At 37.5% G+C, this 24,131-nt stretch overlaps 2 protein-coding genes across 2 annotated transcripts in view; both read left to right on the top strand.

The window, feature by feature from the left end:
* On the top strand, positions 3,705-10,432 carry LOC109709840 (probable signal peptidase complex subunit 3). Its single transcript, XM_020232181.1, has 6 exons — positions 3,705-3,911; positions 5,207-5,254; positions 6,837-6,899; positions 8,114-8,167; positions 8,791-8,877; positions 9,996-10,432. The coding sequence occupies exons 1-6, from the start codon at positions 3,786-3,788 to the stop codon at positions 10,119-10,121; spliced, it is 504 nt and encodes a 167-aa protein (XP_020087770.1). The 5' UTR covers positions 3,705-3,785; the 3' UTR covers positions 10,122-10,432.
* The window catches only part of LOC109709943 (pyridoxal kinase-like), a gene marked incomplete in the record, with an annotated part of 15,094 nt that continues 4,057 nt past the window's right edge, over positions 13,095-24,131 (top strand). The window contains 5 exon segments of the mRNA XM_020232328.1: positions 13,095-13,177; positions 13,261-13,363; positions 14,465-14,558; positions 14,693-14,797; positions 14,942-15,025. Of these exon segments, the coding sequence (XP_020087917.1) occupies positions 13,107-13,177; positions 13,261-13,363; positions 14,465-14,558; positions 14,693-14,797; positions 14,942-15,025 (457 nt within the window).

Raw genomic sequence — 24,131 nt, forward strand, 5'->3', positions numbered from 1 at the left:
CAATATTCTTACAATAATAAGAAGCATGAAAGAAAAGGGCAAATAATAGGGAAGAGTGAAGAAGGAAGAAAAGAACCAAAAATAGAAAAAAAAGAAAAAGAAAAAGGAATTGAAGAAGGCATGAGAATATAAAGAATTGAAACAAAACGAATTAATATAAACAGATGTCAATACTGAATAGAGAATTCAATCAATAAGAAGAAACTGCGGTTAACTATGAAACTAAATGAGATTCCTATTTTCTTTTTTTATCATCATTGCCTCCAATATATAATGTAGAAATTTATAGAAATAAGCCCATCCTATATTTGTAATTTGTACAAATTAAATCTCTATAGAAATAAGCCCATCCTATATCATCATTGCCTCCTGATAGAGTGTCCACAGGACCACCGCCCTCTGCATCCAAATCATCTAGGTCTCTGAAAAAAATTTCGAAAATCACCTTAAAAAAAACTACACATCAACATCTACATCTATGTAACTAAGCCTCAATCGCGATACAATCCTATCAATTTCATCCTAAAATTTGCTTCTTTCGCTCAACAAATCCTTCAACAATGCACACAAATTAGACAAAAACAGATAAAACAATTTTTTTTAAAAAAATGAAAAGAAACAGAGATCGTACTCTCCACGGGGACGACGTCCTTGGGGCCATCATGCGCCTTCTCCTCCTTCGCCTCCTCCACCTCTGACTCCTTCGATGGCTCCTCTCCCATTTCCGATCCCTTAATCTCCTACTCCTCCCCCCAAATCCATCGACGAAGCACTAATTTCGATGGAGAGCTCCAAAATTTTCCACTATTTATGAGTGGCAGTCGCGGGATCTTGCGGATTGTAAGGAGCAGGATCTCCAGCGATATTTGTCGCCGATTTTGCGGAATTTGAAGGCACGAACATCAGCATTGCCCGATTTTGTGGGATTTGATGGCACGGAGAGGGCAGAGGTCCGAAACCACGGAGAGAGAGAGAGAGAGAGAGAGAGAGAGAGGGGATCTACAGAGGATTGGCCCGTACGGTGCTTATGCGAGGCGGAGGTGGAGGCGGTGCGTAGGCGGCGGAGACGGCGCGTAGGCGGCGGAGGCGTACGGGAGAGAAGGAGAGGGAGAGAGAGAGGAGAGGAGAAGAGGAGAGAGAGAGAGGAGGGGAATGGTAGAGGTCTACAGGATAAAAAAAAAATAGTGCTCGGCAGGACCCACGATCCGAAAATGCGGAGAGGGGTTGACGCTTCGCCCTTTAATGTAATTATATTGATATTGATATTGATTGATGTTAGGTACATCGTACGCGTATTCTTATATGATTTCGACCCAACTCACCGTCAAAGTCAAGTGTATCTAATTTTGTTGTAAATGGGCACTAAGATTGCTCAAATTTTGAGAATCTTCTGCATACGTGACTCTTTGCCAGTTTATTTCACCAAAAGTGAGGTTTAGATTTAAATATACTTTTGAGTGAACTAGAGTTCAAGTAAAACTTTTGTATAGCTGTAAAACTAAAGTTTTTCAAATATTCGCTCTTTGTTTTGACAAAAAATGAATGACATGAAAGCGAGAGATGTGGAAGATAGATTACTTTTTGTTTATTATTTTATTAGTTATATTTTTTTTTTCAAAATTGGCTTACTTTGGTCCAATTCGCGCTAAATTTAATGACAATATTTTGAGAAGTATGAGTTTTGATGAACGTTTATGGCCGAAAATCACTTTTATCCTATTTTGCTTTATGAACAAAACAGGTAAAAATTGTGTGGATCGTAAGCACTAATCAACTATCCTAAAAACACGTGTTGATAGGAAGGACGCATCTATCGCATTTATTAAGAGCTCAGCAACAGTGTTCTCAGGCATCGACCGAACTCAACTTACCTGGACGTTAGGAGCGCAATTTCACTCAACTTATTAGGCTCATCTAATTTCAATATATTATTTAAGCTAAATTACAGAAAACCTTTCTGTAAATATTTTTTCTTTTACTTTATCTTCCTGACTTTCAAAATCTACATTTTGTCTTTTTAAAATTTCAGAAATAGTTTTAGGAAGGTGCGATGTTAATGGAAAGGACAAATTGACTAAATTGTCTTTACTTCTTCCATAAGAAAAAAAAAAAAATTCTTTAATATATTGCTGTCATTTTGAAAAGTATTTTCGGTATAAATTATAAAAAATGAACGGAATAATGATAAAACCCTAACCAAGGAGGGCTAAATGCAACAACTTAAAATATTGAGAAGATAAAATATAAATTTTAAAACTTAGAAAGACATGGTGAAAAATTGAGTATCTATAAATGAGTTTTCTCTAACTTTTACTATAATTATAAAAAAAAGTCCTCTAAAAAAATTATTTACAAAACTAGATCTATACGGTAAATAAATTACCGTTTTTTAAGTACGGTAAATCATTCATCGCTTTCTTCAAAAGATTAAAATTATTTTTAGTGTTTAATACTATATATTTTTTGAAGTTTGGAGGTAGAAAATATATAAATTAGGATAAAAGGGGCGTGAATTAATTCATCGCTTTTATCAACTTATTTTTATAAATAAAAATTTTGGATACCTATTTTTATATATAAAATTTTTTTTAGGCTTAGTAGTCCAAAAACTCGCCCAAGAACGCCAGACTTATTGTTACTTTTTCTTCTCACTCTCTTTCTCTCTTCTGCCCGTCTAAAAGCAGTGAATTGATTCACCACTTTTATGAATCTATTTTTATAAATAAAAATTTAAAATACCTATTTTTTTATTTGTACTAAGTTTGATATTGAGTTCCATCTGACGCTAGTAGATAAAGTAGAGTTCCGGTAAAAGCATATAGTAATATATTTCTTCGTTCCCCGGTGGAACTGCAAAAAATATATTGTAACCGACTCATCGCGATATGCGGAATGCAATATTACGTACAAAAATAAATAGAATATTTTTCCAACATACTTTCTCATCGTACATAATGCAATCCCTCCGTAATCCAAAACAAAACCTCCTTACAAAGTTTTTAGGGAAAACTTTAAATACCACTCCAGTGGTCTCACACTTTCTCACTTTAATACCTTGTGGTTTAAAATATATCAATTTAGTGTCTTATGGTTTTATTTTTATTTTTTTATTATCGGTTCTACTCATTTTTTCATTAAATTAGTGATAATGTTGAGACTAAAGGGTACTAAAGTGAATATTCGATAAACCTAGGTGGGTATTCTGAAGTTTTTTTTGTATACATTTAACGAAATATTAACGAAAAAACTGATGAAAAGATAAAAATGAAACCATAGGATACTGACTTGATACACTTTAAATCACATGGTACTAAAGTTAAAAAGTGCGAAACCACAGAAATAGTATTTGAAGTTTACCTAAGTTTTTAAGACTCAGGCTTAGTTTGGTACTGAGGTCAATTTAACGCTATTAGATAGAATGAAATTGAGAAAAAATATATAGGAATATGTTTCTGCGTTCTCCGATGGAATCGCAAAAAATATATTGTAACCGACTCGAAACGCAATATTACGTACGAAAATAAATAGTTATTTTCTCATCGTCGATTACATACAGAAATAAATAGAGTACTTTTCCATCGTCCTTTCTCACCGCGGGTAACGCAATCTTTCCGTAATTTCACACAAAGAATCAGTAGTCCAAAAGCTCCCCCAGGAACAGTAACGCCAGACTTTAGTGTTACTTTTTCCTCTTCCGCTCTCTCTCTCTTCTGCCCGTCTTCTCCCTCACACCCTCCCTTTCGCCGTCAGGAGTGGGCGGGCAGTCAGCACAAAATAGGAAAAAAATGTTCTCGTTGTGGCAGCGGGTGAACGCCCTGGCGACCTTCTCCATCCTCCTGCTGGCGGCTCTCTCCTGCGCCGCCTCCTTCCTCGACGCCTTCAACTCCCCCTCCGTCCGCGCCCACGCCGAAGTAAACCCCCTTCAATCTTGACACCCAAAAATCCCCCTCTAGAGAATATGTTCCTGCGTTCTCTGATGAGATCGTAGAAATTTCATCACGTATTATCGAAGATCATCGATCTCATTGAACACAGTAGTACATAATGCATAGCGGAGATCAGACGAATCGTGTCATTTGTGAGTCGTATCCATAAAAGATTGATGTGATAGGAGTTGGTACCCCTGAATATTTATTATTATTTTATTTATAGAAATTAACAAGCTGGAAAGAATCTGATTAGCCCTAGTTTTTTTTTTTTTTTTTTTTTTTTTTTTTTTTTTTTTTTTTTTTTTTTTTTTTTTTTTTTTTTGAATTCGACATCAATTTTTCAGTTTTCTAGTTTGTTTTCCTGCTTAATTCCCTCTTTCAAGTAGGTGCTGAAAAAAAAAATTTTCATGAAAATTTTTTCTCTTCTGGTTTTCGGTTTGGTTGAAAATTTCATGAAAATTTCATGAAATTTTTTTTTATTTCCTTAGTTTTTAGGAAAACTAAAATACTAGTTTTTCGTGAAATCTGAAAAAAAAAAAAAAAAAAAGACTTTTCAAAATGTTAGATTTTCTTGCAAACAAACGGATGAAAAACTGGATTCTTGAAAAACTTTTTTACAAACTTTTTTGAGGAACCAAACAGCCCCATACTGAGACATTCTCTTAATCATGCAATGAATGATAGCATCGTCTTTTGCCCGGATCCTTGATGGTCTAAGTACCATCGGCGTCGGTGTCAGCGTCGGCTGTATTTTTTGACAAAGAGCGGTTCTTACTGAACTGCCTCTGCGAAAGATGCGAGTAGAAATTAAGAACTATTATCTTACTTGTGATGCTTACTTTAGGTCGCCTTTTACTTTTATTTATTACTACTTTGATTATTATTATTATTTTGTGAATCAAGAAACCTGTCCCGCTAGAATGATATTGATAGTAAAAATTGTAGTGCCTTTATGTGATTACCAAGCAAAGAGATCGCAAATATTAGCATTTTTTGTATTTCTTTCCTTTCAAGGACAAAACTTTGGAAGAATATAAGGTCAAACTCATATGTATGTTTTTATTTTTATTTTAATTTTGCATTTTTCATACATGCGACGTTTAAACTCATCCAAAAGGTAAGTCTATTTGCGGAGCAAAAAAATTGGGGACCTTGTAGTTAAACTCACAATTTTGGTGTTTTTGGGTTTATTCTCTTCATGTTGCAACATTAGTTTAACTATGATGAAGTAGCAATTTGCGCTGTTTTTCAATAACATCTTATAATCTCTCCTTCAGGTCATAAAGGTAAATCGGTTTAGGAAGCAGCTCACTGGGAATGATGAGGTATTGCAATTTATATTTTATTGTTTGCTTCTCCTTTTACTATAAGAAGAGACATAATTTTATTTGGATATATATATNGGAAACACAGCAAAACACCTTCTCCCCACGTGCCAAAGACTTTCCTTGAGTCCTCCAATCCGCGAGCAACGAGCGCGGTGCGAAAACGGCGCGAATCGACGGTTTTTCTCTAGAGAGAGAAAAACCCTAGAGAGAGAGAGAGAGAAATGGTGGAGAACCCTCCTCTGGTCTCAAAACCCTTCCACAGAGCTCCTAGAGTCGTGCTGGACTGAAATAGATAGGATCAAAGTGTGAAATTACCAAAATAGCCCTGCTGCCACGTTTCTGCATTGTGTACTGGTACACCATAATGGCTGTACCGGTACACCAAGCAGAAAAGGCTGATTTTCGCCTGTTCAATGCACTTTCTCACTTTTAGCCATCCAATCACTCTCAAACTTGTCCAAAAACTTGTCTAAGTCCTTTAGAACATGTAGGATAGTTCCACAACTCATTCCACACACTCGGACTCCGCAATTTGCTAGAGTCAGTGTATTACACTCTCTCTCTCTCTCTCTCTCTCTCTCTATATATATATATATATATTATTGTGTTTATGTTCATCTTATTCTTTGCCATCCGCTTTTGTGTGACAATTTAACCGTCTTTCATGAATAGTATTGGTTTGTGCAACATTGTTGATTTCTTGTGCTTGGTCATATCATTTTTCACAAAGAACTGGTTGCAACACTCTTCTTATTATTTTTTGCTCTACTGATATTATCTACTTGATTATGTCCATCTTGTTATGCATCATGCCGTCGTTGTGAAATGTATCTGAAGAGAATACATTTCATTCATTGTTGGCTTGTTTTCCAGCTAATGTTGGAATTGTACTCATCCCACTAGAAACTAGTATCTTTTGGTTAGTTTTTTCTCAGATTTGTCGGTGTGCAAAACAAAGTGAGTTAGATCCAAATGGTAAACTCATAGAAGTAATATATATGAAACACAATTACATGCTCACAGAAAATGGATGGAGATTCAAGGTTGATCACAATAGAAGAGTATTTGTCGCTTAATTATCAGCAGCCCTTTTTAGTTTTTAGAAGTTTCATACTGGAATTTGTGAAACTGTTGAATGGATAAGTTTGGCTGAAAGAACATGTTCTATCTTCCAAATTCATTAAATTGGTGTGTTTTTAATGTTTTTCACTAAATCTTATTTATTGTTAAAAATGCCCGAGCTAAAACTCAATCCACAATAGAATCTTCAAACCTTGCTTGTCAATGGACATTGTAAGTTGTTGTTTGCGTTGATACATTTTGAAGTTTGAAGCATTACTAAGATTGAGAGTTCACGAAGCAAGCTTCTGAACGCTCGCTTAAAATTCTATTCTAAACATGATCCAAAATGTGCAATATCCTCCAAAATTTTGCCATTTACAAAGAATTGTCGCAATTATAAAAAGATCAGCTGATTTCTTTCTTTCTTTTTGTCTCTCCTTCTTCTTCTTTCACAGTATCAGTTTTTCTTTAGCATTATATTGCCTAGTATGCATAATATTTTGGGGTTGCATGACAGGTGAGCTTGACCTTGAACATATCTATGGACTTGCAATCATTGTTTACGTGGAACACAAAGCAGGTAATCTTAATTTTCTGTATCTGATCTCCTTTCTTTTCTTCTTTTCTATATGACTGAACCTGTAATACTTCGACACCGAGAGGATATCAATGCTGTAAACTTCATTTGTGCTTGGTCTTTTAACTGTGGTGGCTTGATTCATGCTTGAGATGGGGTGTGCAGGAAAAGTTTCTTATGAAACATGGTATCTGAACATATCCAACTCGATCTATAACTTTAGTTGTAACCTGTGTTGATTCTCTGAACCATATCCATTGATCTATAAGGGAGTCTATATATTCTAATCCTCTCAGAACATCAATTATTGTATTACTATATGACACGCCGCTTCCTAGGGGGGTCACCCATCTTAGAATTACTCTAGCTTTAGCGTGCTTAACCCTTTTAACCTTTTGGACTTAGTCACTGCCAAAAATACTATAGTCAGATCAAAAGATTTAATCCTATTATACCTTATATATAGGACTATTCCAAATCTTAGTGTAACATTCAGCCCCCCTTTAAGTCTTGGCGTCTTCGCCATGCTCAAACATACTCACAATCACCATGCGATGTGAGACTCGTCTTGCTAGCATTAGCCAACCTTGTAGCAAGTCGTGCTCCACCCACAACGATTGTCAGTTGGGGATCCGCGCTTTGCCACTATATGACTCTAGTTCAGCCAACATTCATCTCACACTTCCGGCTAGTGATTGGCTTTGATACCAACTATTACTACCTACTTCTCAGGAGGGGTCACCCATCATAGAACTATTCTAGTCTTAGCATGCTTAGCTCTCTTAAATTCTTAGGCTTGGCCACTGCTCAAAATGCTATAGTCGAGTTAAAATGTTTAGTCCTATTATACCTTATATATAGGACTATTCCAAATCATAGAGGTGTCGCATTCTGGATTTTATAAGCAAAAAAGAATAAGAGAATACATTGCTTGCAAAACATTCTTGTATATATGCATGTAAATGTAAATCGATGATATTTAAAGCGCTGCTTAAGCTCTCTGATTGAGTAAGCTTAAAGGTAAATTAATCTTCGTATCTTTAGCATATCAAGTAAGATTTTTGTTGGATATGTTGATATGATGGGTGGGTAGTAGTTAATCCCTCCCTTAGTTTATGTTTATGTGGGTCTGCATGTCTTCTTTAGTTATAAAGAATTGTAGTTAAGTTGCATATTATTCACAGTATAATCTATTGTATATTTTATTTCGATTGCAGGTATTCGTCTTTTTGACTGCTGAGTATGAAACTTCAAAGAATTCTGTGAATCAGGTATCATTCCAACTTACTTCTGGAGTCCATGTCAAAGTGGGTTTTATTTTTATTTTTATTTTAATCATGATCCGGGTCAAAATCGTGTTGGTCAACCGCTAGGGGTATTGAATATTTTGGACAACATATAGTGTCTGGATCCAGATGCAATTTAAATCAGGTGTTTGGATCCGAACCTGGTTGGACACTGTTTTATACCAAAATTAAAAAAATATATAAAGTATTTATTAAGTCAAAATTTAAATTCAAAATTTATGTATTGAAAATAAAAGTACCAGAATCAGACATTTCGTATATCCTTTTAAAATAAACTATTTTAAATTATAAAAGTAGCATAATATAACTTATCTAGTTATCTTTACTTTTTGAGCTATCAGTTCGGAACTGACTCAGATTTTAATATAAAATAATTAAATTGTTTGTTTGGATCCAGTTTTGGGACTGGAATTCGTTGTTTGGATCCAGTTATTTTTCGGGTCAGACTAGGTCGGTCTACGAATGGTAGTTAATCATGTGCTAGTGGTAGTAAGAGAAACTGAAGGAAAATAATGAAACTGTCGAATTGCTGATGCAGTAGAAGAGTTAACGTTTTGAAACTTACTTTTTGATATTTTTCTTATCAGATTTCTCTATGGGATCATATAGTCCCTGATAAGGACAACGCGAATTTTCGAGTAAGGGTTCCTACCAAGTATCCTCTGATTGATCAGGCAAGTTCTCGCTCGTAGAAAACTCTGATTTTTTTATTATTTATTCATTTCTGAAAATATGGTTATAATTCAGCTATTATTTCTTGCTTCTTTTACACTTCCTTGATTCACCCTAAAAGAACAGCGGCTTATATGAACTGTAGTGCATTCTGAAATGTTTACCTGAACTCTGAATTTTGATTTTATTGACTAATCTTTTACAGTGAACTTGATCTAAGTATGATATTATCAAAATTTGCTGGTATTTTTAGCTCTTTTGACAGAATATTTTACAATCTAATTAAACAGTTCAGTTTTTTGACTGAATACTTTTTAATTATGTTACCATAAAACCATTAAATCTACCTAAATTTGGCAAAACCATTTTAGGAAATCTCTGTAAATGAAAGGACTATTAAGGTTAGAGCTCAGATTCCCATCTCAAAATGCATTATGATCTATGTATCACGGACGCAGCTATAGGCCTCGCATGTCTATGTCGGACATTCGCGTGTCTACGTTTGATGCTCATGGACGCGCGGCTGTGGCACATCCTTTTAAAAATTATATATATATATTATTTTATTTTATTATGCGTATATAATGTTAGATGATAAATATTTTGGCTTTTTGATGAATGCATACAATTTTTTATTGTACAATATAAATTAGGGATAATATCTAATGTACCCTCCAAAAGTTCAAAAATATCTAATATATCCTTGGTTGACCAAAATATTCTTATTGATTTCCAAAAATTCCTTCAGATATACCCAAACCCCGGAGGTTTAGAAGGATATTTTCATAATTTCATGGTAAATTTGAAATTTTGACTAGTAGTCAGGAGTAAATAAGCAAAAGCCCAATAATTATGTATGGTGGTTGTTTTTATGAGAAATATAACAATATTTTTACAAAATTAATATTTGTATACAATAATTATATACTATTATGTTAATACTATTGTATTTTATTAGTCGTATCCATGCTGTGTCCACATCCTAATATTTTGAAGCTGCCGAGACGTCATATCTGAATCATGTCGTGCCCTTTGTTCCCTGTTCGTGTCTGTGACGCCTAAGTTACAATATAGGTGTAAATAGTTTTATTATAATAATTATTATTTTTTGCGTGTACAGGGAAACAACCTTCGTGGTAAGAAAATCGACCTCGTTCTCCACTGGCATGTTATGCCGAAGACTGGTCGAATGATTCGCGATAAGATGGCGCTTTCCGAGTTCTATCTCCCTGATGCTTATACATGACCTTAACATATCCTCTCTTCTTGATCAGAATAAGTAGTTCAACAGTGAATGATAGAAATGGCTACTTAGTTTTCTTTTTTTAGTTTTTTTTTTTTTCTTCCTTCCTATATGAATTATTGGTGATCCATGATAAAACCGTCGATCTCGCATCTCATGTTTCAATTTACCATTCCTTTTACACCATTTTAGCAGGTGAGGGCATTTGGTTTAATGCAACATTTGCTGAAGCTTTTTTTTTTTTTTTTTTTTTTTAATTCTGGGAACTGTTTATACCTATTCTTGTTCTATGAAAGCTCTTCTGGATTGAATTGTGGACCTGCATATTTTGTTAGCAAAGATGATGTGATGATAATGCTTTCTCTTTGCAATTAACTGTGAGTTTAAACTGAGCAACAAGGATTTAAGTGTCGCGGCACAGGGTCTTGTGGACAATTTTACTAGCACGGTGCGGTAAGGTGTGTGTGCGTGCCATGCAGACAAAATTCTTTGTGTACCAACACACTTCTGTATGAAATATTTATTTTCTTTAGTATCAGTATATTCTAACTGCTTTTAACATACTCTTTATTAAATCTTTCGTGCGCTGCTAAAGGAGAATATATCTTCTATATTTACTTGGTTGATGAAAATGCCCTTATTGATTTTTAAAATTACCTTCAAGTATTTCCAAATTTTTAGGGCTTACTAATTGGATTTGGAGTTTAGAAGTGTATTTTGATAATTTTAGTATAAATTGAAAATTTTGAGTATTAGTTAGCGTTAAATAAGCAAAAGGCCCATCACCTATTTTATGGTACAATGTGTACTACTCCCTATTTTATGGTACAATGTGTACTACTCGTATTGATTGGACACTTGTATTGATGGACACTTAAATTCTTAATAAGCAATCTCGTTTGGTGTATCAGGTGCTGTAGATAGATTGGAGTTTAGTGACTTGTGTAAAATTTTTTTTTTCCTTCCACGTGCGAAGCTTTTTAAGTCCTTAATTATTATTAATTATTAGGCAAACTCTAATATTTCTCCAATAATGATTTATATATATATAAGAGTAGAGCTATTATACCATCAAAAGTAAAGAGGATCTGGTATTTTTTACTTTTTGGCCTTTAGATCAATTTTTTTGATTATTTCTAATTTTTGAATTAATATTATTATTCTAGGGAGACTACTCAGCTCTAGGGAGACCGTAATCATACCAACCATATAATTCTTAATCTAAGGGTCAAAAATTCGGAAGTATCAAATCCTCTATTATTTTGATAGTATAATAGTTCTACACTATATATAAGAATTGAGCTCCTATGCTTTTAAAAGTACCAAGTTATTGGTGCTTGTAGATTTTTAGCCATTGGATTAAGAGATATGCGGTTAGAATGATGTGGGTCCCATAGGGTAGAGTAGGTGGTTTGTTGAATAGAATAATCTAATGGTTGAAAATAATCCGAGAAATATATCTAACGGTAAAAACCTTACGAGCACCAAATGCTTGGTGCTTTTACAAGCACCATAGCTGGACTCCTATATATAATATATAATAATTAGAGATAACGGTGAGGATTTAACAGTGAACTAACATCAACAGAGATATATTTACATAGTTTGGCGCTTTAAAGGAATATATATTCATTAAAATATTATATGATAATAAATCTATAATTCTAAAACTTTAGCTAATTTATTTATTTTATATATATATATATATATTTTCACTAAAAACAAATCTTTGTGATTTGTGATGACACTTTATTTGAAAAATAAAATCTTCTATATGGTGATCTCAAAACTTGGACAATCAAACACAGTAAAATATTCCCCACGTGATTGTGTGTACCATTGTATGCAAAAGCATGTTGACTCATACAACAAACACCTTAAAAAAGAGTTAAATTGTACTTTGGTCCTCAAACCATGAGGTTCATGACATTTTGATCCTAAAACTAAAACTTGTTATAATTTTTGGGTTTGAATTGCTAAATTATTGCAATCAAATACCGCAATCTTATTTACTTAATTAAATATTAATATGTCGCTAATATAATATATATAATATTGATATGATGGTGTTGTGATTGATGATACGACAGTGATTAAGATTTCATATTACTCCTACTTTATTTATACATCAATATTTAGTCAATTAAATTAAATTATAAGACTTACAAGTAACAATTTAAAAAATTTGAATCAGAAATTATAATAAATTGAAGTTGAGGACCAAAGCGTCAAACTTGTTATGATTCACTAATCCTATGGTATAATTTAGTCAAGTAAATTATGATGCATCGTTGATGCAAAAATGATATAACATTTCAATTATTGGCGCATCATCAATGACAATACGCGTTTACATTAGCAACACATCAATATTTAGTCAATTAAATTAGATTATATGATTTGATTGTTATAATTTTTAAAAGGGTTAATTTCATATAGATCTCTACAAACAGAGTGCATTACAAATATATTCCTACAAAGTTTAACTTTTATATATTGTCTCTACAAAAGTTTTGATGTTTTCAAATATGTCTCAGCTGTTAGAATTTACTAGAAAATTTTAGTTAACCATAGATTAAATACTCAACCCTAGTTAGTTTTTGACATTTTTACCGATTTATATTATACTATTATAGTTTTTAGAAGGATATATTTGTGATTGCAAAATTAAAAATATAAATAGTTTTATAACGGCAATAAACCAGATGGACATATTTGAAAATATTACGACTTTTATAGGAAGAACATATGAAAGTTAAACTTTGTAAGGATATATTTGTTATTCGCTATATTTGTAGGGATATGTATAAAATTAATTTTTTTTAAAAATACGGGCCAAAAATTATAATAGATTAAAATTTGAGAATCAAACTGTCACAGAAAAATAGTTTGAGGGCAAACGTACAATTTACCCCCAAAAAGAAAAACTAATAAATACTCTTCCCTTCTCCTTCTTTAAGTCCACCCACCCTTCTCCCTCGAAAGCGAATGCGCCGAGGACTCCTCCTCCCTACGCTGCGCAATCAAATCCCCTTACGATTCCCCAACACAAATCCCAGGTAAAAATTTACTACCGATGTAAAACCCTAGGATTCGTCTCCATCGAACTCTGTTTTTTGATCTGTTTTTTATCGAATTTTAGGCGAATTTTGCGGAGATCATCAATGGCGCCGCCGCCGATCTTATCTCTGGCCCTCCCTTCCGAGACCGGACGCGTCCTCAGCATCCAATCCCACACCGTCCAGGTGTTGTTCGATCTTCTTTTCTTTTTTGTAGTTTACTAAGAATTCGCTGTGGTGTGTGTGTGTGTTTGATCTTATTTTACTTGCATTGGATTGAGTTTGATTTGTTAGTGGAGGGAATTAGAATGAGGTTTGTTTAGTTCTGAATTGGGATTTACTTGCATTGAATTTGATTTAAAATTCTATAATTTAGGTGTCTAAATTCATACATAGAGATGAAAAAATGAATAGTTAAAAAAAAATAAGAGAAAAAGTTTTCTCCTTTGGTAAAGGGTAAAATATATGGATCGTCCCTGGACTATTCCAATATTGCCAGTTGGTTCCTGTACTTTTGTGTTTAACACTCTAGTATGTAAGCTGTTGCAAGTACTATTGTTTGCTTCTGGCCCTTCTGGGCTAAAAAGTTTTGTCTTTTATTGCAAAATTATCTTTTTTGACCTCTTTGAAGTAAATCTACAATCATTTTATTTTAAAAAAAATAGAAATTTTTTGTTTGAAGCGTTATATATGAATGTAGCAACTAAAGTGTTTAAGTTAAAATTGCGTAAGTTTAATAAATGAGCAATAATGGCTTTTTTTAACGGCTCTACTCAAATAGTACTACAAGACTTGGCACATGTTTGGCAATTTAGAGCTTCTTGTAGAAGTGTTGTTTGAGTAGAATTATAGAACTGTAGAACTATTCAGAAAAGTACCTATAGATTATTCACTGAGAGCACCCCAATAGTTTCTTGCCACATCAGATAGGGAGTTTTGGATGGAGCTTCTGCTTTTGGAGCCAAAAATCTTATTTCACCTTCTCACCATAGCAAAAGCTCTGGACATTTAGTCTCCCAAATGCTTGACTGCCACTTCTCAGATTGGAGAAGCTGCTTTAGAAAACAGGCCAAACAAGCACTTGGAACTAAGAGCCTGAATCACTAGAACATTCATGAGAACACATTAGAAAGTCGTATGATCACTTGCCATATTTTTGGAAAGCCTTGTAACATAGTACACATTCAACTTTCCCTAGCAAACAAATGCACATTGCTAAGCGCTTCACATTAGTTTTCCCTTAAGACATGTTGTTTACACTCTATTAACTCTCTTAATTTAATCTAGGGATATGTCGGCAACAAATCAGCTGTTTTTCCTCTTCAGCTTCTTGGATATGATGTGGACCCAATCAACTCCGTGCAGTTCTCCAATCATACAGGCAAGCTGCTTTATATAACTTCCTTCCAACATCCTCAGAAATCAGAGGCCTGATAATATGGTGCGAATTTGTTCGCTGCTGTAAATGCTTGTTTCGTGGGATTTCATGGTCTAATTGTCTGTAGGATACTGCAGGATATCCATCTTTTAGGGGGCAGGTTCTTGACGGTGAGCAGCTATGGGATCTTATTGAAGGCCTTGCAGCAAATGATTTATTATTCTACACACATTTATTGACAGGTTTTTGTTTTGTTTTTTATATCCTGTTTTCATTTCCGTAAATCTCTACATTCTTAAGATATCATGCTTTTCTTGTCTTGTCGATTATATTGGAATTTCTTTCCATTCGTAAGTACGGACTTCTAATGTTTGCATCTCTTTCAGGTTATATTGGTTCAGTTTCTTTTTTGAATACCATTTTAAAAGTTGTTGAGAGGTTACGCTCGATCAATCCCGCCCTAATCTATGGTAGATATTTGCAATCTTTTTATTATTTTGTTATTGGGCAATAACTTTTATTAAATATATTATAGTTGTTTCATCCAATTCTAATCATTTTTTGCTTTGTATCATTAAAATAAGATATAAATCTTTTGATGATTTCATTTTGCTTGCTATTCCTGAAATAAAATAACAGCTTCATTTTGATTCTTGAATATTTTTTATCCTGGTTTTGTGCTTTCATTTGTTTTGGAAGTGGAATATCTTTTGTTTATCAGTTCTTAAGGTGTTTTGTTACAAATGATATCATTTTCTTTTCATATTATGACTTACTAGTAATAATAATACTTATATTTCACCTTCTTGTACAAAGGAAAATGAAGTGTATATTGACAAAATGGCTGTGAATAATCACATCATGCTGGTTTGAGATATCTAGGAAGTAGAATATTGGTAGGCTTGCAATAAGTGTAATACTAGACAAGGTAGCGACTGACCCATGATGTTAAGGGAACTACTTTACAAGCAATGCATCATTTATTAATGTATTATGAATGAGAAATTCTATGGAGTTTTTCTATATCATTTGAAACTTGAGTTTACGATGCAGTCTAATCCATATGAAATGGTTTATTTTGAGTCGTGGACTTAGGATTGAATNTTTGAGTTTTACAAGCTCTTAGAAACTTTCTAATCACTTACAACTTGAAAACATAATTCTAAGATCTATAATTAAGTATGAATCACCATAAACAAGATTTAAAGCTTACCTAAGCATCGTGATTCATGTTTTACGTGTTTTGCGTCCTTTCCGATTCTTCGAAGTCTTGAATTCTTCGATCTTCAATACTCCGCTCCGGACTTCTTCAAGACTCCGACTCAACCCACGAAACTTGCCAACACATAGGACCTAACAAAGGCGTCCTGCAGACTCCTCCAAAAGTGAGACACAAACCGAGTGTCTCGATCAGATACAATCAAAGTGGGCACTCCGTGAAGTCGCACAATCTCGTCAAGATACACTTGTGCGAGCTTCTCCCGAGACCAAGTCGTATGAATAGGTATGAAGTGCGCTGACTTCGTCAACCTATCCACGATCACTAAATAGCATCATGCCCGGCCTGAGAGCGAGGCAATCCAGTCACGAAATCCATGGTGATCTTCTCCCACTTCCACACGGGAATAGGCAAATTTTGAAGTTTTCCCGCGGGTAAACGGTGTTGTCCATATCAAGAATCCGAGGGTTACACCCGTTATCCAATCCATCTAAACTCCACCGGAGTACTTATGTGAATATCACTCACCAAAGAGAGGTGAGATAGCATCGAATCATCGACTCAAACCCCGACGATGGTCTCGCAACCCAATATCAAATTCTGTCACGAGGTTGCACAACGGGGTGCAACTCTATTCCATAGCTAAATATGATGTAATTTCCACATGGCTACCATTCCAACTTGCTTGGCACGAATGGCTCCATAAATAACATCCACGGCATCAACCCTTCCGATAGCAACGGAAACCGACGAATCATCCAAATTTACTTACCAAAGGTGGCTGCTTGATTCCTCAATCGGCATTGCATCCCAATGCCTCCACGTCAATCCCACTTCACCACCCGGGTAGCGCTCTCAAATCCTTTACCATGAATATGATCATGGACCAAAGTTCAGAAGCTTCTCCAATACACTAAGGTCATTCCCTTAGTCTCAACTCGATGCCTCAAATAACCTTTTTGTAAGCCTAAGTCAAGGGCTTATCTTCGATAGGAGATATCATAACATTAACCGTTCAGTTGCTCATGAAGAATCACTCAAAAATTCTCATCCTCAATGCTTTCCGTAGCATCAGATGCTCTAGGTGTCCATAGTCACCGAGCTCATCTCGAGTGATAGAGAGGGATAAATCCACAATTCAATAATGGCTCTCTATCAATGTCATCCTGATGTGACCATCAACCAAAATGTCAATCCAAACAACTCTCTCACGCAATTCCCGTTCCCAAGATTTCGATTCCTGGTGCATAAACCGAACAAGGGAAAATAGCAACTTGGTATTTTTCCCTCTCAAGTTTCCAACCACTTGATCCAACAGTGAGAGTTTCACATCTCGATCACGTCAATCTGCCTCGCATTCAATCCTTGCAAATCTTCATCGGAATACTCATGGTTATCAGCGACTGGTTCCACAAATCCATCCAAAGGGCTTGGAAATTATCATACAGCAAGTCCCTAACACTGGTGGAGTACCACGGGATTAGGCAACATCACAATAGCCCTCGTGATGTCCCAACCCAGCATCAAATCTGCTTGAGGCATAACCTCAAACTTTCAACGCAAAACGGTATCACTCAGATTGCATTGCAATCTCACCAAGTACACCGGCAAACTTGAGGCGAACCGAAAAAAATCAATGAGCCTCAACCACAATCCAAATACTCAATCGTGATTCAATTTAGATCACGATGGCAGACATACAGTCGATACGACCCATCCGGTCCCACAACAGGTGGGGGTGCTTCTTCACGAAGCAAAACACTAGGTATAAGAATCTCTCCGCCAATCGAGCTCACAATTTGTGACTCAGACGGGAAAACAACGACAACTCAGAAGATATCCTCCACTATGAGGATTCTCGATCAACAAATGCTATCGGCCAACTAGGCCCCAAATCCACTCCAAATACCCAATTTTGGGTAGAGAGACAGTTGTCGCAACTAGCGAAACTAAATCGTTGAATCGCACCATTTCGTGTTCAAAGCCTCAAGGCGAGTCAAGTCAGCTCACAAGACCAAGGGTACTAGGTACCCACAATAACTCCACATCAAATAAGGCCAATCTAATCATTGGCGCACAAACCCTCTCACAGGGTAGGGTGTTCAAAACGACACACCCGATCATCCGATCATCCTACATGCGTCGAAAATGATCAACGCTAACAATCCTCGGATTGGGTCACGACATACTCGGTGTATCCTCGATCTCACGATCCAACACGTGGCATTCCACGTTCCAAGGTCAAAGCTCGGACTACCGTCCTGACCAAAATCTGTCCTACCCGTAGGTACCGGGCCGCTGTCACACACAGCTGACTGCGCCTGCCCGAAGGGCCCAGGCTCCACAGTCCACAAACGGTCCAGGCACGGTCGTCCCTAAGCACCATCCGACAAGCAGCCGATCAAGGGATGCAAACAATGCAATCATCGTGAGATCTACAAGCATAGCAAGACATGCTACCCGCAACCCGCAAAACAACCGCTTAGCTCGAGAGGAGCCACTCAACATCGCAAACAGCGAACTAACGGAATGCCATGCAACTCGGCAAATAGCCGATCAAAGTATGGATGCAATGCACCGAAATCAACCAATGTACAACTCGAATGCCACAAAACAAGCTGATACCTGCAGCCTCAAGCTCGGCCGCTGTCGCCTCCGCGGTCTGGGCCGCATACATGCGCCCACTCGGGACCTGTCGGGATCCCTCGCTCTGTCACTGAACGGATGACCGCCCAGGCTGGTACTATGTCGATGGAGTCCCCCGGCTGGCAGCTGGTAGAGCCGGTGCCGATGCAGATGATGGTGCCGGTGATGAACCCCTCGGGCATTCGGTCCAGATGTGGCCCTCCTGACCACACTGGTAGCACCTGCCCGCCCGTTGTGGACACTGCGGTGGGTAGTGAGGACCACCGCAAATCACACACTGGGAAGGCCGGCGACGATCAGAACCTCCACGGTGTATCGCTGAGCCACGCCCACGCTGCAGGCTCTTAGGGTGCTTCGGCGGCCTCCTAGAGTGCGTCTGGCCCGCACCCTCAGCCGTGGGCCTCTTGGCCTTATCCTTGTCCAAGGCCTCTCACCGCTCCTGCAGATCCACCGCGCCGCTCTCCACAATGAGCGTGCGGTTCACCACCTCCCGGTAGGTTTGGAAGTTAGAGGATTGCACGAACCGGAAGATCGACGGTCGCAATCCACTCTCAAAGATACGGGCCTTGTCCTCGTCGTCCCGCACGACGAAAAGCACGCAGTGAAAAAGCCGAGAAAACTCCCTCTCATACTCGGCCACTGTCCGGTCTCTTTGGCACAAGTTGCGTAAGTCCTGTTCCATCTTCCTCTTGACGCTGTCAGGGAAGTAGTGCGCCAACAGAAGCTCCTTGAACTTGCCAAATCAATGCTGGGGTTCTCCTGTAGATCCAACCACCAGCGATAGACCTCGCCGTCCAGGTGGTGAGTGGTGAGCCAAACTCGATCCCTCTCTTCCACGAAGGTGTCGCGGAAGAGCTTCTCCATATGCATCAACCACTTCTCCACGATCCAGTGGTCGACCTTCTCTCCGTCGAATATCCAGAGATGCACCTTCTGAACTCATTGAGGCGCTCCATCAATCTGTCCCGCTCCTCTCCAATAGCTGTCACCGGGAAAGCCGCCCCCGCCGTAGGCGCCCAAACTGGCGGTGCCGCAATCGCCTCCTCCTGTGGTGCTGCCGCAGGCGCCGTCCGAGATGTGTCAAGTGTAGGGGACGACCCTCGGGGTGCAACCACGTCCACCGGTGCGGGTGGCGTAGGAGCCTGTGTCTCTCTAGCAGTAGCCTGCTGAAGTAGGAGGTCCTCCAAGCGCTTCATCCGCACCTTCTGTCGGCGCGCTGCCTCCGCCTGCTAAGCCACCATATCAGTGAGGGCCGCAAGCTAGCCTCTCAACTCACGGACCTCGCCGGATCCAGAGGTAGCGGAGGTCTTGACCTCCTCCAAGTTTGCCGCATTATCCGCTCCGGCAGATTGGGAGTGTGTAATCGGCATCGTCACTACCATATCATAAAAGCGCAAGTTAGTAAACTCACGCTATCGAATCCCCGCTCAAGAAGGTAAAATCCAAATCATGCGAAAGTAAGGAAGTGTCCTACACTACTAACTCCCGATGTTACGTTGTCGGCCGCCAACGTAACCCTCCTCGAAGTTAGAAGCCATACACTTCGATTTAACTGCACTTTCTAAAGTTATCCAAGATACCCAATCATGATACTTTCGCTTACAAGCCAAATAGACCTCGTCTCTCTCACAAGTCTATTTCCTATAGTCCAACCGGCCTAAGGTTTGCTAGGTCCCCCAAGACTCAACCCTAGGCTCTGATACCAAACTAATCTGTCACGCCCCGGGACCCGGCATAGGCCCGCCCGGTGCGTGCCCAAACCCGCCATATGCCTGCACATATAAGGCGTCTACAACAAAATAGATATGGAAGCAAGAAGGAATAAAGTCACTAGAGATATCAGAGCTACTAACAGCTAACAACTAACAACAAGTAGAGAAATGGGAAAGTAAACTGCCAACCATAAGGATAAAGTAAGTACAAGAGTATCCCAAAAGTACTACAAAAGAGTAGTCACTATACAAGGTACAACTCTTCTCCTCTCCAAAAAGCAAACAAAGAAGAGGTAGACCACCTAGCGAACGCCCCTCGATCACAAGCTAGCTCGTGGCGATACTCTTTCCGCAGTCCCTAGCCTCGCCCGGAGTGGAATGCTCTGAAATATAAACATGAAACAGAGGGCGTGAGAACTATAATTTATAATTCCCAGTGGGCAATTACTGATCTCAGCACAATGCACCACTAGGCCCAAAGAAAAGGGGCAAGTAACGATAATATTAAACAATAATAAGCTGCTGAATTGAAAGCATGTATGAAATGCTATACTACTATGCCACATGTAAACATGATGTGTATCAATGCTATCATGATTGAATATGCCAATACAAGGGGAATATGTTCATCATATCTGTCAAGTATACTAAGATGCAAAGCAATTCTATCAAGTATACTACATGTCCCAAAATCTCAAAGCCACCCTATAAATATGCCAAGTGATCCAACTACTATGATTTATCTAGTAGTGATTCATGTTTAAGAGTTTATGTCCAAGCTCAATCTTGTTTTAGGACCTACACGAGTGTAGTCCGACTTGCGCCGCCTAAGTGTCGGAGATAGCTCCAACATTTTCACTCTGGAAATGAGTCTATCCTTCCCGACCCCGTAGGCTTCTCTATACCGCACGAGCGAGCATAAGTCACGTAGGCCAACTCCGGAGTGCCGACTTATAGGAAGCGACCCTCACAAGCATGTGCGAATGAGCACAAATGGCAAGCAAGCAAGTCATTGTCTCAAGTATCCAATCGACATGTCTCTAACATGGTAATATCCACTAGTAACCCAACGGTCTAGTTCTATATCTCAATGTGATGTTTTACCACTCACTATGCTTAGTGCCTCTTTATGACACTTAAGGCTTGCTACAAGCTAAGCACATTTCATATTCCATGCCCCATTTATGACATTAGTACTAGGTTCACATGTAACCCGAGCTCAATGCCCCTTTATGATATTAGCCCAAATATTCTCAAGTAGTACAAGCCCCCAAGCCTCTTAAGGCCTACTAAACTCCTTTGTGTCTCAACTAGGCATAGGTTTAAATGCATGAAACAATGCTCATTTCTATTGTAAGAAATATGGTCCCAAGTCCAACATAAGAATGCCAAAAGCTAGTATAAGCCTCACATGCAACTCTCTATTACATAGAGATCCGAAATTTTATTGTACATGACATAGGGATGTTAAGCATTTTAAAATTCCCAATAAATACATTCAGCATAAAAATGCATAAATTTCTACTTTACAAAGCATAAATCACCAAATATGAGCATTTCTCATATTGTAGGCTAGGTCAAACCCACCAAAACTCTTGCAACTCTTCGTAAGCTCTGACGAAGATGCCCACTAGTCTCCTAGCACTCTAAAGATGTAGGAACGAGAGTCAAACAGACCTTACGAACAAAACAAAGCTCAATCATTAACCATCTCAAGCTAAGGTGGAGAAAAACTCACAAAATGCGAAGGGTGCTCTCTCGATCTCCAAATGGGAGTTAGAGCCCTTCGAATACAATCTAAACAAAGGTTCTAAGCCAATCAATTGAGTCCCAAAGCCCTCAAATCGAAAATTTCCAAAATAAACCCTAAATCCTAAAATCTAGGGTTTCATCTAGAGTAAAGCTCCAAAACTAGGATCTAGAGGAAGAAAACTAGCCACTTACCTCTAGGATGCTCCAAACCAAGCTCAAAATCCTCAATGGTTAAAGATTGATCTTCTACAAAGCTCCAAGTCCAAGCTCCAAGCCTCCAAGGGTGAGAAGAAAGGGTGTGGGGGAAGTCCAAAGCCCCTCCAAGCTTGCTCTTCCTCTCCTTTTTCTTCTTCCTCTTCTTTTTCTTCTCTTTCTAGAGGTGTAGAGAGAGTGTGAGGGAGAGAAATGAGGGTGAGAGGGAGAGGAAATGGCCTATAAACCCTCTCATGTAACAAAATCCACATAGGTCCCTCAAAAATCCAACCTGTGCACTGTCCGGGTTTAGGCAATTTTCGCCCAGAGGAACCGATCTCTCCCAGCTGGGACCAGTCCCTCAGGACCCTCCCGCAAAACATGCTCTCGGGGACCGGTCTCTCCCAGCCAGGGACCGGTTGTCTCAAGTTTTGCCGCGACACTGTTCCGAGGGAGACCGGTCTCTCCCACCAGGGACCGGTCCCCAAAAGTAAAAACTCTCAGGACTTAGCCAAAATCTAGAAATTCGAACTTTTAGGTCGGAATACAGTCTACGACCTTCCACCAAGTGTGGAAAAGCTCGGAATCCAAGTCAAGCACTCGAACCTCGCAATTTGCACAGGTCCAGTGTGTTACAACCCCACCCAGCCTATTCGGCCCGATTACAAACAGAAAAGAAAAAAAAAAAAAGAAAATTCGATCGCCATCTCCCCTTCTCCCCTCACTCAATCCACTGAAACCCTAGATAAAGGGCCCTTTGCTCTCCTTCTCCTCCGCCACTGCAGCCAACGAGGTAGAGTTCTGGCGGTTACTAAATGCTTAAATAAATATTGGTAAATTAGCAGCACTCTTTCCATATTATACCGACACTCTTTAACCATCACTATATACCTAGCGACCCCACATATAGCAACACTTTTTAAAAATGTCGGTAATTTAGCCAGCAACACTTTTTTGATCTGTACCGACATTTAAAAGTGTCGCTATATACCGTTTTTGTTGTAGTGATAGTATTAGAGCTATTTTACTTCTCGTTGTTGTATTTAGAGGCATAATAGTAGAGTTACTTCTTTTCCAGTTATACATATATATGCATAGAGGCATGATAGTAATAGAGATACTTTATTTCACTTATTTCTTTCCTGTTTTTTTATTTTTCAGCAGTGGATATTATCTATACCTTAGTTGACCTATTGGAGTAGTATGTCCCTCTCAGCAGCGTTACCCACTAGGAACTATATGTTCATAGTTCTCACCCCTATTGGTTGATTATTTTTATTTCACCACAACGGGAGAGGCTAGGAATCGCAACAAGAAAGTTGCTTCTAATTAGAGCCAGCTCGACTAAACATTCTTAGAGGTAGATCCGATGCACCTTTCATTTTGGATGTAGTTGAAAGAAATGTTCATGTAGTTATTCTTGTTAAACTTCCTTGGGATATTCTAGAGATGTGTTGAGATGTACCTTTTGAAGTTATTGTATACTAGTTAAAGGACTTCGCGCGATGCGGCGGGAAGAAAATAGAACAATAAATTATAATAACTATTAATATTTTTTTTTCTATTATACATTAATATTTTTAAATATTATTTCTCTTAATACTGAATAATTAAATTAAAGAATAAATTAAAGAATAACTTAAAATATATTTCTTTCTAAAAATATTTAAACCTAATAAATAAAGTGAATAAATTAATTTAAAATAAAATAAAAGCTCATTACAGAATTTAAAAAAAATATATTATTTTTCTATTATCATCAAGGTAGAATTTATAAAAAAAATAAAATAAAAAAATTAATTGGAATGAAAGTACTATCTTTGGTATCCTCGACAGCAACGTCTTTATTGTGCCCTCATTAACTTTTATCGTCACACATACAACTAATAAAGTATTTGATTCCTAAATTTTAAATTAGTGAAAAAATCAGTAGATAATTATCAGAAGCATAAAAAATAAGACTAATCAAAAGGTATTCGAAATCAAAATAGATATTTTTTACACTGTAAAATAATTCAACTATCAAATATTATATTATTATATAAATTAATTTAT

The sequence above is a fragment of the Ananas comosus genome, linkage group 5, assembly GCF_001540865.1.
Source record: "Ananas comosus cultivar F153 linkage group 5, ASM154086v1, whole genome shotgun sequence".
In the NCBI taxonomy this organism is placed as follows: domain Eukaryota; kingdom Viridiplantae; phylum Streptophyta; class Magnoliopsida; order Poales; family Bromeliaceae; genus Ananas; species Ananas comosus.